The sequence below is a fragment of the Eptesicus fuscus genome, chromosome 10 (assembly GCF_027574615.1).
Source record: "Eptesicus fuscus isolate TK198812 chromosome 10, DD_ASM_mEF_20220401, whole genome shotgun sequence".
In the NCBI taxonomy this organism is placed as follows: Eukaryota; Metazoa; Chordata; class Mammalia; order Chiroptera; family Vespertilionidae; genus Eptesicus; species Eptesicus fuscus.
This window is the reverse complement of record NC_072482.1, coordinates 6,285,113-6,304,727: the sequence shown is the minus strand read 5'-3', so window position 1 is coordinate 6,304,727 and position 19,615 is coordinate 6,285,113. Positions and strand designations below refer to the sequence as shown.

At 39.1% G+C, this 19,615-nt stretch overlaps 1 protein-coding gene across 4 annotated transcripts in view; it reads right to left on the bottom strand.

Moving 5' to 3' along the window:
- Positions 1-19,615, bottom strand: part of MAPK14 (mitogen-activated protein kinase 14) — a 64,830-nt gene that overhangs the window by 19,360 nt on the left and 25,855 nt on the right. For all 4 annotated transcript variants that reach the window (XM_008151973.2, XM_008151972.3, XM_054721735.1 and 1 more), the window contains 6 exons: positions 14,397-14,455; positions 8,681-8,792; positions 7,910-7,939; positions 7,573-7,620; positions 6,014-6,128; positions 5,378-5,449 (listed from right to left, as the gene is read on the bottom strand). In XM_008151973.2, the coding sequence (XP_008150195.1) occupies positions 5,378-5,449; positions 6,014-6,128; positions 7,573-7,620; positions 7,910-7,939; positions 8,681-8,792; positions 14,397-14,455 (436 nt within the window). The remainder of the gene's footprint in view (positions 1-5,377; positions 5,450-6,013; positions 6,129-7,572; positions 7,621-7,909; positions 7,940-8,680; positions 8,793-14,396; positions 14,456-19,615) is intronic.

Below are 19,615 nucleotides of genomic sequence, written 5' to 3'. Positions count from 1 at the left end.
GGTTTTGAAAATCAGAACAAGGTTGAATGACGTACACTTCCTGATCTCAAAGCTTATCATAAAACTACAGTAATCAAAACAGTATAGTACTGCTATAAAGAGAATATACAGACCAATGGCACAGGATTGATCATTGACAGGCATGCCAAGCCCGAATGGGGGAAAGGATAGTCTCTTCAACAAATGGTGCTGGGAACAGCTGAATTTCCACATGCAAAAGATAAAAGTGGACCCCTAACCTCACAGCATATAGAAAATCAACTCAACATGGATCCAAGACCCAAGTACAACAGATAAACCCATAAAATTCTTGGTAGAAAATAGTAAATCTTCATGACCTTAAATCTGGTCATAAATTCTCAGATGACACCAAAAACATGAGCAACAAAAGAAAAAAAAACGGATGAATTGTAGCTTAATCAAAATGAAAACTTCTCTGCATCAAAGGACAATATCAAGAAAGTGAATAGCCCTGACTGGTGTGGCTCAGTTGGTTGCAGCGTCATCCCATGCACCAAAGGTTGCGGGTTTGATCCCCGGTTGGGGCAAATATGGGAGGCAACTGATAGATCTGATAAATGTCTCTCTCCTGCTCTCCTCTCTCTCTCTCAAAATCAATAAACAGATCCTCAGGTGAGGATTAAAAATAAATAAACTGAATAGACAGTCCACAGAATGGAAGAAAATATTAGCAAATCATATATCTAATAAAGGTTTACTATTCAGAATATATAAAGAACTCCTAAAATTCAACATCAAAAAGACAATCTAATTAAAAAATGGGTAAAGGATTTGATATACTAGTATATTTCTCAAAAAAAAATATATATATATACACACACAAATGGACAGTAAACACAGGAGAAAATACTCAACATTATTAGTCATTAGGGAAATGAAATCAAAACCACATAAAGATAACACTTCATACCTACTGGGATGACTACAGTAGTAAGGAAGGGAGGGAGAAAGAGAGAGAGAGAGACAGAGAGAGAGAGAGAGAGAGAGAGAGAGAGAGACAGAGAGAGAGGGGGGGGAGAGAAGGAAAACGATATAAATGAGTATTGGTAAAGAAAAGATGTGGAGAAATTGTTCATACATCACTGGTGGGCTATAAATAGTGCAGTCGCTGTGGAAAACAGTTTGGCAGTTCCTAAAAAAACTAAACATAGAATTACCATATGACCCAAAAATTCCATTCCTAGGTATATACCCAAAAGAATTAAAAGTGGGGACTCAAACAGGTACTTGCACGCCAATGTTCATTGCAGTACCACTCACAATAGCTTAAAGGGTAGAAACTACCTGTGCCTAGGAACAGATGAACGGATGAAACAAAATGTAATCTCCTATATAATAAAAGCCTAATATGCTAAGTATCTGATCATTCAACTAGTTGCTATGACTCATACTGACCACCAGGGGGCAGACGCTCCAACCGGTAGGTTAGCTTGCTGCTGGGGTCTGACTGATTGGGCGAGATGGGCCAGACATGCCCTAGAGCCCTTCCTCAGTCTCTCCCCGGCCCTGAATGTGCATTTGTGGGGTCCCTCAGCCTGGTCTGCACCCTCTCACAATCTCTGACCCCTTGGGGAATGTTGGAGAGCCGGTTTCAGCCCAATCCCCACAAGCCAGGCCAAGGGACCCCACCAGTGCACCCTGAGCCTCTAGTATAAAGGAATACATTTCTATACAGTCTAGAACTGGATGAAACTTGAAAACATGCTATGTGAAATAATCCAGACACAAAAGTGTGGATTCCACTTATATGAAATATCTAGAATAAGCAAATTCATAGAGATGGAAGGTAGAAGTGAGGTAACCAGAGGCTGCGAGAGGGAGGAATGGGTACAGAGTTTCTGTTTGGAGTGATGATGTGTTCTGGAACTAGAGAGTGGTGATAGTTATATAACTTTGTGAATATAATTAGCACCACTGCATTGTATACTTAAAAATGGTCACGATAGTAAATTTTATGTTACGCTTATTTTCACCACAAAAAAAGTATAACTGATAAATTTTTATGTTAATACATTTTACCACAAATGTATTTTTATTTTAGTTCCTCAGTCACACTAGTCACGTTTTAAGTGCTCACTAGCCACATGTGGCTGGTGGCTACCAATCACCACACTGGATAGCATAGATCAGTGATGGGCAACCTTTTGAGCTTGGTGTGTCAAACTTCGCCAAAAAACTGAGCATAACTCGGGTAGTGTGTCACTTTGAGGAAAAAACATTATTTCGCAAATGTTTCATCCTCAGGAGCAGCAAATGTTTCATCCTCGGCATGCGGCCGCCTTCGCGGCCGCGTGTCATCAGAAATGGCTACGCGTGTCAGTGCTGACACGCGTGTCATAGGTTCGTCATCACTGGCATAGATACAAAACATTTGCAATGCCACAGGAAGGTCTATTACTTAGTTCTTATCTAAAGCTAAAATCACCAGTTTCAAATGCAAGATGATCAGTAAATGAGGAAAACAGAGAAAACTGTGTACTCAAGTAAAGAGCATGCTCTAGCGGTTCCCTCAGCATGCGGCTGCACTTAAAAATCCCAACAGGCAGTAGCAGCATGTCTTTCTGGGCAAAGGAAGAAGAGTGTGTGGAGGCAGCACATTCTCCAAAGGTTTTTTAAGAAGAGAGTTCTAGAAATTAGGGGACTAGACAACAAACAGAACATTGGAAAGAAACTGTGACCTGGTAACAGGTTTGGATGTATACTCCCTGGGTCTTAGCTTCCTCATCTATAAACACAGGGAGTACAACTAGATGTTTTCCAACATCTTTCTCTGCAATTCTAGATTCTTAACCTCCTGATCTCATTGGTACTTTTTAAAAATATATATATTTTATTGATTTTTTACAGAGAGGAAGGGAGAGGGATAGAGAGCCAGAAACATCGGATGAGAGAGAAACATCGATCAGCTGCCTCCTGCACAGCTGCTACCGGGGATGTGCCGGCAACCAAGGTACATGCCCTTGACCGGAATTGAACCTGGGACCCTTGAGTCCGCAGGCTGATGCTTTATCCACTGAGCCAAACCAGTCAGGGCTCATTGGTACTTAAAAAAAAAAAAAAAATGAGGGTAGACTGCCCAAAAGGATCAGCCAGAAGATTAAAACTAAAAGTCAACTGGGTTAACTCTAGTCGCACTCAACACCAGCTGCACACAAGAATCAAGCGGGACTTCACTCTTGCCAGGCCTGGGCACTCACCCACACCAACGAAGTGGAGTCTGCAGTGGTGCCCAGGCCTCGGGAGGTTTTTAAAGATCCCCAAAGTATTCTGATGCACAAGGGGAGTCAAGAACCACTGTGCTAGAACAGAAGCAACTGTACACTTCAGGCAAGAAAAAAAAAATAACAGAAAACCCTTCCCTCTCTCCTTGTCAGGCAACCAAAGCTACATCCACAGAGAAGGCAACTGAGAAGAAGGGAGTGACGGATGTTACAAATATAAACCTTCTGAATTTGAGCTGCCTCAAAAAGAGTCAAGTAGAAAACAGTGCATTACTAACCTAAGAATTGTGAAATAAATTCACATGTATTAAAAAAAGAATCGCCTAGTAAAGTTGGAATGCCAGGTTTTCTGTCTGAAGTTCAGAGGAGGAAAGAAGTATGCATACAGGGAAGGAGTCTTAGGAGCTGCAAGTCAGCTTTCTCAAAGGGCTGAGCAGCAGGGAGTAGGCAGCGTCTCCCAGGTGAGCCACAGGCCACAACTGCTTAGAAACCTTTCGACTAGCAGCCTGCCAAGCGGATCCATCCTTTACTACCGGCCACCAATTTAAATACAGCAGAAGTCTTGCTCAGTGATTCATAGGTAGACAACAGAGTGCAAAGATGAAGGGAGAAACTGTTTCCCAATGATCATTAATGAAGAAGATGGCTAACGTTTCCCGGCAGGCTCTGTGCTAAGCAGTTCCCAGGTATTATCTCACTGAATTCTCACAGCACTGTGTGAGGTATGGTAGTACTATTATCAGCACTTACAGTTCAGGAAACCGAGAGACAGAGAAAGGGAAACTGCTCAAGGTCACACAGCTGGAGCAAAAGAGCTCCCAGGTAAACCCAGAAGTCTGACTCCAGAACAGCGCTCTCTCCCCTGCCAGTGTGTGTGCAGGTGTCAGTGTCTCCTGAAGGTAGATGGAGAGACAGTTAGAGGGGAAGAAGGGGAGAGGAGAGCAGAGGACAGCATCAGAGCACTGTGCTCAGAGGACAGACTTCAGGGTGGGACTCTGAGCTGTGTACCTGAGGAAAAGGAGAAATACAAATTTTCCCCAATTAGCTCGGGCTGTAAGGTGAATGAAGCACAGACAAAGGAGAAACACAGGTATTAAACTAACTTCAAATCTGAAGGTGAGGAGCCATAAGTGAGCTAAACAGAAGGAGGCTGAGCCCTATCCATCCAGTGAGACCCAGGAAAATACAGCTTCCCCGAGGGTCACCAGGAAAGTACATTTCCTCTGGAAGGAGACAGAACACATGGACAGATAACATGCACATCGGTCACCACAGAAGCATATCCCAAAGTGTACGCAAGTAAACTGACATTCTGGTTTATAAACCACAGTTGGCGTAGGTGAGGGGACAAACTGCTTCCAGGTCTCAGGTGACCACCTAACCCCCCGAAGGCTAGTCCCACGAAGTTAACAAAAACCTTCCACCCTAATTCTAGAATATTATTTCAACATTCCTTCTCACCCACACATCTTCACCCCGTGGAACCAATGGGAGTTCCAACAGAGCACATTTTGATGCTAATACTAAACCGTGAAGCAGGCATGCAGCAAACAGGAAAGGGCTAAAATAAAGAGGCCATGATAAATCACAAACTAGACAGTAAGTCTGGAAGTAAATTAGGTTTGACTACTATCTGGGATAAAAATTAAGTTGTGCTGGAAAAAAAAAAAAAAAGGCACACAAAACAGGGTGACCTTACTACTTCTTCTTTTATTATTTGTTGTAAAACAAACATAACAAGCAGGTATATCATTACAGAGACCAAATATAGCCTTTTTAATATGTAAACCAAACATAAAGAGACACTCCTGATTTATAAATCGGGTATTTGTGCTCATTAATTATTTGTACAAGCAGACTACTACCCTCAGGTCGCTGAATATGAATATAATCTTAAACTCACTGCAAAATGATGACATATGAAAGCTTTAAAGGGTTTTGCAGCTGAAGAGGAATTTTTCCAACTCACAAAAGTAAACCGAAGCCTCTTCTTGCCAAGGGGCAGATCTCATGTGCATATCTGGACTAAAAAGGCAAGTACCTAAGAACCTTCCCTAGAGACAGGTAAAAGTCATATACTCACACAGACTCTGGGATACAATTAAAAAACAAGAACCCAAACTTTCAAAGGATACGGTCTGTACCAGGAAACAATGTTCTTCCAGTCAGCAGCTCGGCCATTATGCATCCCACCGACCAAATATCAACTGGAAAGAGAAGTAACAGTGCATACGATGTCACTATGATCAGGCTTGGCTCCCAGTGAAACTGTAACTAAGGGCGAAACACTCACAAGAATATTTAAGGCATCTGGTTTAAACAATCATACCCCTTTTTATAGGAATAAGTAAGCTTATTAAGACCTTCACCCAGTAAAGGGCTTCATAGGGTAGGATAAGGCCAAACATAATTACGGCAAGAGAAATAAGCTGTGTACAAAGGAGCAAAAGTTTCTTCTTAGTAGAAATCGTAGATTCTCTCAATATTGAGAGGTGAAGATTACTAACCATTGTCTTCAGGTAGAAATACTCAGAATAAGTTGAAAATCTAAATAAATAAAAACTCAATTGCTAAATCACAAAATTTGAAAACTGTGTATTAAAACTTCCATTTTAACTGAGCTACTGAAATAGTTCCTATTTGTGGACTTTAAAAGGATCACTGAGGGAAGAAAAGATGTTTCCTCCTATTCCCACTATCTCTACTTCTGAGAATCCCAAATACACCCAAGATGGCATTAATAGGCCCTAAATAACCAAAGTAAGCAATACCTGTCTGGTTGTAATGCATCCAGTTTAGCATGATCTCAGGAGCCCTGTACCACCTGGTGGCCACATAACCTGTCATTTCATCATCTGTGTGTCGAGCCAGTCCGAAATCCAAGATCTAAGGAAAAGGAGAGAAGTCAGGTGCTGAAAGATTCAACCTCCTAAGACTTGTAAAGCAGGATGAACAAATCCTATAAAAAGGGAGAACAAAATAGTACGTTCATAAACATATATCCCGATCTATGTTCAGAATGCATGAGAAACACAGCAAGTACTTTGAAAAATGAAATTACAAAAAGCAAAATAAGAATGCCACTGCTAGGTATTTACCCAAGAGCAATGAAAAGAAATGTTCACACTACAGCTAACACATGAATGTTCATAGCAGCTTTACATAGCCCCAAACTAGAACTGAAACAAATGTCCACCGACAGATGGATGGATGGATAAACCAATTGTGGTATATTCATAAAATGGATACTACTCAGCAATAAAAAAAGGAATTAACTATTGAAACACGCAATACAAATGAATCTCAAAAATATTATATTAAGCAAAAATCAGACACACACACATTCACACACAAATACTGTATGATTCTATTTGCATGAAACTCCAGAAAAGATAAATCTTCCTGTAGTGTCAGAAAGCAGGTCGTCTGTAGCCAGGATTAGGGGCAGAGGGGTGAGGATCGGCTAGGAAGGGGCACCAGGCACTTTCTGAGGTGATGGAAATGTTCTTTATCATAACTGAGTTGGTTACATGGATATATAAATTTGTCAAATGTACACTTAAAAGGATGCATTTTACTGTATGTAAATTACGTTTTAAAAATTTGAGTAAAAAATGAAATTAAACCTGAAACTAATATAATATTGTATGTCAACTTTAATTGAAAAATTAAAAAATATTAAAAAAAGAAATGAAACAAAGAAATTCCAGAGCTGCTTGTTCTTTATAGACAATTTATCTCTTATTTGAACTATTTTGAATGAAAAGGCTTCTGCCATTTTTTTCAATTTAATAATTATCTTTTCAGAACTGCTTACTTGATATTCAGACTATAATTTTCCTTTATTATAACTAATATATTAAATTTCAAATTTAACTTTTAGAATGAAAACAAGATACCTGATGCCACTTTCAATGTCATTTAAAACTAAAGCTGCCAGGCTGGCGTGGCTCAGTAGTTGAGCGTCGACTTATGAACCAGGAGGTCATGGTTCGATTCCCGGTCAAGGCACATCCTGGATTGCTAGCTCAATCCCCGGTGTGGGGCGTGCAGGAGGCAGCCAATCGATGATTCTCTCTCATCATTGATGTTTCTATCTCTCTCTCCCTCTCTAAAATCAATAAAAACATATTAAAAAACCATACACACAAAAACTGAAGCTTACTAAATCTATGGTTCAAATATCAAAGTTTGATATTCTTGAGGACAAAATGACTTTTCAGATAAAAAGTCATGGCTTATATAACCATTCCCTGTATAAATGTGCCTGGTTTATCAAACCTGTAATTACAAAGTGAAACAACTATTTCCCACCGTCTCTTCCCCTTACCTTCAGCTCACAGTCCTCATTCACAGCTAGATTACTAGGTTTCAGGTCCTAGGAGGAAGGACAGAGAGGACAGGAACAGCTTTGTTGTGCATGGTGAATTCTCTCCTTAGATCCTAACATAAAATTAAGGCTTCACCCAGCCATAAACAGACAATTTCCATTCTGTAGTCACTATCTAGCCCTAATTAGCCTTAAATTGGTAAAAACTATCCATCTTCTTTTTTAAATCAATTTAAACTTAGAGTAAAGTTACAGTTAATCAATGATCTTGGCTAAATGACAGTCTTCCCCCGCCACCAGTTCCCCAAAATAATTTAATAAAAAACACAAGACATACCCTGTGAATTATGTCAGCTGAATGTATATACTGTGAAATAGAAAAGAGTCAGTTAAATAAGAAGTCATTGCCAACCTCCCTCTGCCACATTATGACTTATTTGAAGTACATTTTCAGGAAACAGTAAGAACTGCTAGTACAAACCATGGGATTAGAAATCAGAACAAGTAATTATTATTAGTCTATGCATTTATCATAACTATGATTTCCACACCATGAACTTGACTCAAAGCTGAAGTAATGATTGAAACAGTGCTTTCAATCTATTTCCAGTTGGTTCTCTATAGCTCAATGAGGATTCAAAGCAGCTAAATATCAAGTGATTTAATTTTAAACACTGCTTATCTGCCCCTCTCACAAATAAGTTAGCCTCCTTAAGGATGTTTTTAAGGTTTCAACATGACTCTGACCAGATATTAGATTATATCAAAAAATTATTATTACTGTTTAGGTGTAATAATGAGGAGTACTCCACTCTCAGACATGCATTTTGAAGTATCTTTGGGTGGAATGAGATGATGTCTAGACCTCCCTTACAATAATCCAGTGCTTGGGGACTACAAGAGAAACAAGATTGGCCATATGCTGGTAATTGTGGTCATTGAGTAAACACAGGGCTTCGTAATTCTATGATTGTACTAGTGATTTGGGGAGTGTTCTAAATGTTTCACGAGACAAGTTTTTTTGGTCTCACTCCCCCCAACCCCCTTAAGTCCTAAACAGAAGACAGAGAATTTCATGTCTCAAAAGTATTACTAGTACTGTCTGTACCTTGAGACCTCGGAGAATTTGGTAGATAAGGAACTGAACATGGTCATCCGTAAGCTTCTGGCATTTCACAATGTTGTTCAGATCTGCCCCCATGAGATGGGTCACCAGATACCTAGAAATTAATGGAGAGTTACACAATAATCCAGAAACCTTAAGGAAGTTCTTATCTTTTTAAGAAAAAGCCTCCCAGGAAGTACCACAGTGATACCTAACAGCTTAGTAACTTCTCACGGGGACTCATTTTTAATACTACTATTCTAACTTTAATCTCCTGCCATCTATTTTTCTAAAAACTTTATACTCATTCCTAATTGACATATCTTTTCCTAGGTTCTCTAAAGAATAAAAATGGATATTAGAATTATATCTGTTAGCATCACTTTTCTTTAAAAATGTTATTATTGCATAGAAATGTACAAAATAACTAAATGCCTGGCTATAATAAGTATCTTGTATTTTAAATCCCCCATTACAGCCCTAGCTGGTTTGGCTCAGTGGATAGAGCGTTGGCCTGCAGATTGAAGGGTCTCAGGTTCAATTCCAGTCAAGGGCACATGCCTGGGTTGTGGGCTTGATCCCCGGGTGCGTGCAGTGATTCTCTCTCATCATTGATGTTTCTATCTCTCCCTCTCCCTTCCTCTCTGAAATCAATAAAAATATGAAAATTTAAAAATAAAAAAATAAATCCACCATTGCATTTGCACCTCATTATAAACCCTCCAAGTTGTAGGTTCTAAAAAATAGGAGTATCTTTAAATTTTCAAATTATAACACCTTTTTTTCAGAAATGACTGGTAAAAGAATATTGTTCACTGATGGTATTCCTGCATTTACTTTAAAGGAAGGAGGAACACATTTTATCTGTAAGCAAGATGAGGCATTCCAGAACGACTCCTCACGGGTGTGGTGCTGGTAATTAATCCTATTATTACACAGTAAGATCAGGGAATGATTACATTCAAGTCCAACAGGTCTGCCACAGATATTTTAGATGCAATGCCTTCCCCCACTCATTACTGTATTACAAGGTGAGGGGAACATAAAAACCACATCAATACTAAAGAGGCTGAAGTTTTAAAAATTAGGTTTTATCTACTGTGTATGAACATTACCCATTCCTGAGGCTGAATAATAATGTAGACTAGTTAAGCTTTAAAGAATGACGATTGCATTTCATTTGTTTCTTTAAAAAAAATAAATTGGAGGGAAAGAAACCAGGCCAGTAAATTTAAGTCTACTATAATGCATTATATGAATATGAATAAGTATGTGTATGACCTCTCTTTATACACACACACACACACACACACACACACACCGCTATATTTATTAATTTTTTTCCTCAAAGAGGAATGGAAATTTTGTGTTTCCTAATTTCCCTATTGGGCTGTTATGGTCAGTTCCCAATTGCACCAAGATCAAAGGAGTTAGCCTAGATGTATGTGACCCTAAGGTAAGATTTTTAGCATTTCATATTTTTAAAAGTTGCACATTTATACTGCCTTGAGGAAAGGCTGGGCTCTAAATGTAATACGAAGTATAAATTACGCTTTTTATGCCCTAGCTGGTTTGGCTCAGTGGATAGAGCGTCAACCTGTGGACCAAAGGGTTCTGGGTTTGATTCCGGTCAAGGGCACGTACCTTGAATGCAGGCTCCTTCCTGGTGGGATTGGTATAGGAGGCAACCAAACGATGTGTTCCTTTCACACCAATGTTTCTCTGTCTTTCCCTCTCTCTTCCACTCTCTCTAAAAATCAATGTAAAAATACCCTCGAGTGAGGATTAACAAAACAAAAACAAACAAAAAAATGGGGCTTTTTGAAATTTTTCCATAAAGATAGTTCTTATTTAAGAGATGTTCCAAGCCCAGCACAGCATAAAGGCAGGTAGTGCTTACTCTGTACCAGGCACTATTCATTATGCCCATGGCTCATGCACTCTTTCTACTACTCTGTGAAGTAAGTCCCATTAGTATTCCCATTTCACAGATGAGGAAACAGAGACAGAACAGGAATGTACAACTTGCCCAAGGTTAAAAGAGTGGAAATGTCAGGGGTTGCATTCAAAACTATTTGACCTCAGAGACTGTGATCTTAATCACAGCATATACTGCCTCCGCATTCTTCCAGCTGACAAAAAATTTAAGTCGAGAGAATGATCTTTTAAAAATATATTATAAATGTCACAATAACCAGGGAACTAGTATTTTTTGATAATTTTCTTATCAATTCTCAATATTTATTATCAAAGTTAACCTTTAATGAAAAAGAAAGCTGGCAAAGCAGCAATGAATGAATATTCTATCCTAATCAGTCACTGTATTTTTTAAACCCCAAATTGACACATAATCTCACAAATATGATAAAACTGTGAATAATTGGTTAATATTTTGAAATCAGAACTTCCCCCAGAAAACCTGGGCTGATGGCTGCAATATCCAAAACACCAATTATGAAAAAATTGCAAGGCTCAGGTTGAGGAAGAGAGAATCCAATTTCTGTCATATAAGACTGCTTTGCAAATAATTCTATTTTATGACATCAGGTAGTAAGAGGATTATTCTCTCACCATTTAAAAACAATTTTAAGGAGAAAAGCTAAACAATGCTTTGGATGATTCTACCTAGAATCTGCCTTAATTTGTCTTGAAATACAACCTAAAAGTCTTAATCCTCTAAAATGTCTGCTAGTTCACAAAAGTGTTAAGCAGTATTACCAATGCAACCACAGTAATTTCAAGTATAACTATTGTGTTTTAATGATTACCAATGACAAGGAATCCTATACAGGCAGGAGACCCCTGACTTCACAGCTTGAGAGAGAGAACATATTTTCAGTTAGAATATTCCACCAGCATGTAATTTCCTTCAAGCCTCCTCCCCATCAGAGACCATATCCATTTTACCACTAAAATTTCCAGATGGAGGGTGAGACAGTCTATACACTATGTAAGTATATAAGACCAGTATATACAGTAATAACTTCCAAGCACTGCTGCTAGGCTGCAACTGAATCAACTGAAAAGCATTATTCCTGGCAGAAGTGTCTTGCAAGAATTAACAAAATCACTGTATGTTGTTTCCATGAAGCTCAAAGACTAATCCATGACAACCAATTGTCCAGTTCCAACTCATCACATATAAAAAGGTTTCCAAAATAAATCTTTCAAGAGCAGACAAAAGCAAGCATCATGCAATGTTACTAAGTGCTTATAGACGACATGCCAACTTTTAAAAGTAGTGAACTAGGGAGTGGGAGGAAAACGTAGATGAACACATTTTAAACAAGGCAATTCCAAAAGGAGCATTAATAGAAAGCCCAGTTTCTATAGCATTTGCTTCTGGAAAGCAAATGTAATTACATTTTTGTAAAGGCAGTGCTCATGACAGTGTTCATGACATCTCAAATAAATTAAAAGTTTGACTTGAGGACAGCTGGACAGCTATCTATACCTAGTTCTCCCATCTTTAAAAAGGAGGTAAATGAGTAGGACTTTATTAGGCTAAAGGCAGAAAAGATTATTTCATGGGCTGATACAAATCTTGTTTTTCACTTTTCTTGTGAAAATGGTCTCCTTTAAATTAATCAAACTATAAACAGTATAAACCACCATTTCTTAAAGTGGCTCATACTAAAATGCATTGTACCGGCAAGAAGGCAAATGTCTACAATAAGTGATTTTCAGTACTGTAGACAGCCCTACTCTACAACTTCAGTTATTAGGCACTTTTGGGTAACACCCAATTGTCAAGATTCCTACCCTACCACCTTTGTTTTTAAAGCATAATACAGTCAGAAAGAACCCATGAAGGAAAAAAAACTTTTACATCTACACATTGGCATCTTTCCTATTGCCAGCCCTAACTGATAAAGCACAATTATGAAAAGGCAAAAAACACTTCCATATTTAAATAAACTATTTAAAATAATCACAGGGATTGACAACTGCAAGCCTCTGAAATACATTCAATGATCCTCATTACAGTCTGTTCTCAACACAGCAGACAATAATGCTTTAAAAATAAAAATCACGTCACGTCCCTTCTCTCATCAAAAGGCAAAAATCCCTTCAACTTCAAATAAAGCCCTACATAATCCAGTAGGCTGTCCCAATTACCACTCTCACTTCATCACCTACTTCTCTCCCCTGCTCTCACTCAGCTCCACACCAGCTAGCCTTACTCCAGCCACACAGGCCCCTGCTGCAATTCCAACACTTCATGCAGCCTCGGCCACAGAGCCTTTCACTGACTGTTCTCTCTGCCTGGAATGCTCTCCCACCAGACATCCATGAGTCTAATTCTTCTACTCCTTCAAAGAAGAAATAAATACAACTTTGGTTCAGTGGGTATGCTGAAGTTGGTAGGCTTTCAAAAGGATAAAGGAGGCAAAGGCACTACAACGGATAAAACTTAACCTTTCAAACACACACTAGCCTTAAATAAGGTCTTTTCACTTAGGAATAACCCAATTCCATAATGCCTGATTAAGCCAAAATACAGCATTTGCCTAGGTCAGCAATCATTAATTTCTTTGTTAAATAAATCCCTCTTCATTGCACCTAAAATTTTGGGAAATAGCTCAGACCTGATTCGAATGTTTTCCAAAGTAATTCACAAACACATTACTTCAGCATTTCTTCCACATATAGGCAGAATATCAAAACCCATCATTCTGAGGACAATGAAAATACGGTGTACATCAAAATAATATGCTGTTATACGTTTGTACAAATCCAAGGAATGTACAATACCAAGAGTGAACCCTGAGGTAAATTATGGACTTTGGGTGATTATGATGTGTCACTGTAGGCTCAGCCTTGGTAAAAAGAAAATACACCACTGTGGGAGGGGGTGTGCTAATTCCATAGTGGGAAAGCTGCAGCAGAGTGCTTGTACATCTACAAAAACACCTGCTGGAATCTATCCTGCACTCAAACCTGTGTACTCATGTGTCTCGCATTCACACATATGTAACCTGGGCACATGAGGGCATGAATGCCCCGTGGAGTAACCTTGCCAGTGGGTAAATGCTCTCCATCTCAGGTGCACTCTGCATAGGTTCCTAAAAGATCCTGGCAGTTTGTAGCCCACAGCCCACAACGGTGGGCAACTTAATAATATACCCTTGTAGCAGCCTTCTCAATCCTTCCGTCTCGTTTTCCCTAGCCCCACTACTAAAATAATAGAGATGGCCACAAAACTGGGAGAATCAGAACTATTCACCAGCTTTCTCATTATGCGAGGCCCACCCCTGTCCCAGTGCAGACATCCAATGCTTCAGGGTCAGCATGCAGCTCCAGTACCAGTTTCCACACACGGGTGGGATAAAAGAGAAGGAAGAACCTAGAGGGAACCAAGGCTCCATTACATATCTTTATGTAAATGTAATAATGTAAAGTGTCCCTTTAAAAGCTGGGGCAAGCAAGTTCAGAACAAAAATCATAGTCCAAACTCCCTATATACTCTTCTCCATTGAACATCTGCAAGGACTCACCACCGACTCTCCAAATAGAGTACAATATGTCTGAAATGATGAAAATACATTCACTACCCATAATACACATCTTCTGTATCCATCCCAGCCCCCAGGAGAACTGGATGATAGAATTAAAGACTCTTTTGAAGTAAGTATACTGCTAAATGGCTCAGGAATAGACATGGGCTGCCAGTTTTCATCTTCCAGCTGAGGAAGACAAACGCACAAGCTTTACTCACACATCATTGAATTCCTCCAGAGACCTTGCCGGTGTGAAAACATCCAACAGACCAATTACCTATAAGAAAACATAAAAATCAAACAGTCAATAAATACTGAACTTAGTATAGCACCCATCAGGTCTATGACTATGAACTGATTCTAAATCCCGTTGAGTTCAATAACATCACAATATTATATATAGACTGTGTAACACATTTTCTACCAAAATTATGCTTTTGTTTTTACTTGTTAATATTACCTCTCATAAAAATCTAGTTTACTATTAAAATTTTCAACTCCCTAGGATCTAGTCATATATAGCTACTAGTTTATCAGGAAGCAAAAAGGCTTAGGGGTCTTGACTTAACATGCACTAATAGTCTAAGAAGCAGAAACAAGTCACACTTCTACAATTGTTATTACAGTATCATTTTTCTTTTAAAATGTTATTATTATTCCATGAAAAAGACACCAATATATTTAAGGATTTTAATCTTATCAAATTGTCCTCCATAAGTGAGGCCAACTTACATTCTCACCAATAGTGTATCCATGATCTTGTGTATCCACGGCTCTCAACAGTGCTTTCAATTTAAGTGAAATCATTTTCTTTATCCTACTCTGTGGGAAGCCACCCATTGTCTTCACTATCAGAGACGTGTAAACAAGGATCCTGGAACGCTGGTGACCCTTGAGCCCCTGGCAAGGGCCAGAGCTATGCATCGATTGTTTAGTCCAGACAATGGGGGCTCAAGCAATTTCCTGACCAAATAGTCTCACAGTAAATCTTTCTAATATTTACTGATCTTTACAATAGTCTGTCTGTTACCGCAATTACCTGCCGAAGGGCTAGATGTGTATCCAAAATTGAATAGTTGGCAAGGCCTGAACACCAGTGGAAGTACTTTCTCTTGCATTGGGCTTTCCCGCCTGGCCTCCAATATTTCCAAATTATTATTTCTTGTCTCATCTCTGTCATTTGCGCGCAGTCCCTCTTCCAGAGCCCAAACCCTGAACCCTGAACCACACGGGATGTGGGTCTACACACTTCTCCATCTAAATCACAATTGTTTTCTTTGAGTTTGATATACTCCTGCCTTAAAATCTCTGGTCTTTTGATTACTCTCTCCCCTGTACCCACTTGTATTTTAGGTAGCTGAGAGCTAGAAGCCATTATTATCCACCTGTTCCAACATTTCTAATCACTGGTTCCTTTTATAAGATGCCCCATCTCAATACAAGAAAAGTTTAAAACAACTAAGATACAGAACAACCATCATTCAGAACCGCCTGAAATCTAGCTGAATGGAAATCCTACAACTAGAGAAGTAAAGAAGAAAGCACATGGAGAATGGCAGGTGAGGTGCACGAGAACGGGCTGGTCCAACACGTGACACTGTTTTCAATAGGGAGGGATATCAGAGGCCTCCTGTGAGAAACAAGGGGTCCCAGCCCCACACCAGACCCCCAGCCCAGGATTCCAGAGCTGGGAAGAGAAGCCCCAGACTTTGGGTTATAACAATCAGTGACGATTGTGGCTGAGTGATACAGAGGCTGCTGGAGACCCAGCAGGTCCTCTTAAAGGGCAGGTGAAGGAACTTACAAGGTCTGGCTTCCTCTGAGCTCCAGTGCCCGGCTGTGGCTTTAGGGGATCCAGACTAGCAATGATCAAGAACATCATCCCCTGCCCTAGCTGTTTTGGCTCAGTGGATAGAGTCGGCCTGCTGACTGAAGGGTCCTGGGTTGGATTGCAGTCAAAGGCACATGCCCAGGTTGTGGACTTGATCCCCAGTAGGGGGAGGGCAGGAGGCAGCTGAACAATGATTCTCATCATTGATGTTTCTATCTCTCCCTTCCTCTCTGAAATCAATAAAAAAATATATTTTTTTAAAAGTACAATTAACTAATTTGGAAAAAGTAGAGCAAATCATATTAGTAAATGCCCTATCAAATTTTAATTTCCTTAAATGAGACACATTTTATGAAATTAAAACTATGTTTATTTTTTTACATCAAAGTATTTTTAATGTTTTATAGTCTTTTACAAAATATCCCTTCTCTATTAATCATATTTTTGAGTGTTAATCATAAGGAAAACATTGTAAAAAATGTTTCTCAGCATTAAAATAGATCAGGCGAACATTTTAGGAATATTACATAATCTAATGATTTCTCATTTCTTTAATGGAAATTTCCTTTTAATTCATCATATTTTGGCCTATTTTCTTATTCTTTGTGCCATTATATGACACCTAAAAGGCCAGGATTCAAATTTTTAGAAAAACAAACAAACAAAAAAACCCCATTTACAATACAAATAATCAGCAAATATCTCTGATTGCCCTACAATGGTCCAAAAGCTAACAGGGTAATACATTTTTATTAAACTAGCAAACACTCAAAAAATAAACACTTTAACTTAGTAATCAATCAAAGACAATATTTACTGTATTTAACACCAGCCACAAAACCACCACTTGGTCTACCATGGTAAGATTGAATCTTAGGTTCCCGAATAAAATTTATGAAAGGATTCCCTTAATCATTTTTAAATTTCAAAACTTACAGATCTCCAGGTCCTTATCGGGGCAGTCTTTGTAGTAATTACCCCGACAGCAAGAGGATGCAGCTGGCAGGCTGCTTCCCTTTAATCTTTCCTTAGAGCAGGTATTAATGAGACCAAGGTCACAAGTTCAATCAAGAACAAGCAAGCTAACTTTGTTCAGAGTAACTTAGTCACAGAAAGCATCCCTTCGTTCTTGTTACCCACCTGATAAATGTACACCTATCATTCATTATCACCAGTAAAATAAATAACTTAAGATGAACCATGCATGGATTGTGAGTCAGAGTCATTTTTGTGTAAAGATCACATGGGCATTCAGCACCTTATTTTTGTTATCAATATTTACTTAAACTTTAAAAGAGTTTTAAGCTGTTGCTATTGCTGTTGTCTTTGGTGGCCTGGTGGCTACCTAAAAATCAGATGGTGGCCCAAAACAGTCATTTAAAAAAAGAAGAAGAAAGAGGAAGAAGAGGACAAAGGAGAGGAATTCCTTTTAAAATCCTTGCTTGCCCTAACAGGTTGCTCAGTGGTTAGAGCACTGGCCGATGAGCCAAAGGGTTGCGGGTTCAATTTCTGGTCAAGGCCATGTATCTGGGTTTTGGGTTTGTTCCCCAGGGCGCGTGCAGGAGGCAACCAGTCAATGTGTCTTTCTCACACTGATGTTTCTCTCTCTCTCTCTCTCTCTCTCTCTCTCTCTCTCTCTCTCTCTCCTCCCCTCTCCCCTCCTCCCTCCCTTTCACTCTAGGTATAATACAGACAGTCCTAGGGTTACTCTGAAAAGCAATGGGAAAAATAGCCTCAGGTGAAGATTAACAATAACAAAAAATCCTTGCTTAAGTTTACTTGAAGTCTTGGTTCTTACCAGGTAAAACTACTTTTACATTGTAAGCACCTAACAATTGTTTGTAGACAAGACTAAAACTCAGGAATTTTTCTACATTGAGTCAGTCTTTTGGTCTCTTCTCATTCCCCCTTCAAACATTTGCCAAAACAACAGAGAACTATGAAACATTCAGCCATATGCCTTCTTTTGTTCAAACAACAAAATCACCAATATCTAAGCATAGGTGACCCTACACTGATACTGCTAAAATCTAAACATCTTAATATAAAAATGATGGACTGCTATTAAGCAAGTTGTTTATAAAATAATAAACCCTGTTTTTCTAATACAGTCAGCCCTCTTTCTCTTTTTAATGTTTCTTTTTCCCCATTTGATTTTAGAGAGAGAGGAAGAGAGAGGGAGAGGGGGAGAGAGAGAGAGACATCAACATCAATATTGATCAGCTGCCTCCTGCACACCCCCTACCAGGGATGGACTCAGAAACCCAGGCATGTGCCCTGACAGGGAATCGAACTGAGACCTCCTGGTGCATGGGTAGACACTCAACCACTGAACGACCCTAGCCAGGCTCAGCTCTCCTTTTAAATGGAGTCTTAACCAATCCTAAATGAGAAAAACTGTATCCATCACTGTGGCGTCATTTCTACAAATACAAAATGGCCCAAATGTAACCAGCCCAATGTCATGACACATTTCAAATGATGACATTACAGAAAATTAAAGCATAGAAAACTAAATAAGGTTGTTGCTTATGATCACTGAGGAAAGTCAAGGCATGGATTCAGATAACCCAAAATAAACTGTGCCCTGAATACTGGCTTAATTTGTCAACAATGAAAAGCAAAACAATAAAGTATATAGCACTGGTAAGCCAGATGTTCTTAAATTAGTGTGGGATCCTGGGGCCTCCTGGAGCTATTTTAGGGTTCTATCTATGTTTGCTTGCATTCCATTTTCTAAGTATTCTTTATATTTAAAAAGCTATGACAATGTCTCTGTCATATTAATATGTAATGAAAACAGCACACACACTAACTGTGTTAAAAACCCAATGTAAACGTATCAGTTAAGCTGCCAGGCCACCTTGATTTTATGCAGACCTTGGATTCAAGCTTTTCTTGCCAGCTTTTTCCACAATCTCAACTTCTTGTAAACTGTCACTGGTTAGAAAAACTGCAGCTCTGCACTGAAATTTTTAAAAACTTAGGCTTGCACATGGATGCTCCTATAAAATTATATCTGAGAATAATTATAAATTATAATTATAAATTTATAATTACAGTAGGTCCTCGGGTTACGTCGGAGACCTGTTCCTACGGCACAATGTAACGCGATTTCACCCTAAGTCGGAACCCACCTACATAAGCACCTACGTCACTCACATGGAGCACATACAGCAGTAATGAAGTGAAACAGTAAAAAAAATTTTAAAGGAAGATAACAATTCCTGACCTTTACTTGTGGTAAATAAATAATAAAAAACATAAAGCACGCCCTGACCGGTTTGGCTCAGTGGATAGAGAGTTGGCCTGTGGACGCAAGGGTCCCAGGTTCGATTCCGATCGAGGGCATGTACACCTTAGTTGCGGGCACATACCCAGTAGGTAGTGTGCAGGAGGCAGCTGATGGATGTTTCTCTCTCATCGATGTTTCTAGCTCTCTATCCTTCTCCCTTCCTCTCTGTAAAAAATCAATAAAATATATTTAAAAAACAAGCAAACAAAAAACATAAAGCACATATGTACATGTCGACATGATGGAACTTTTTTTTTAAATAAATAAATGGGAGATGGCGACGTAACCACGAAACGATGTACGTTGAGTCC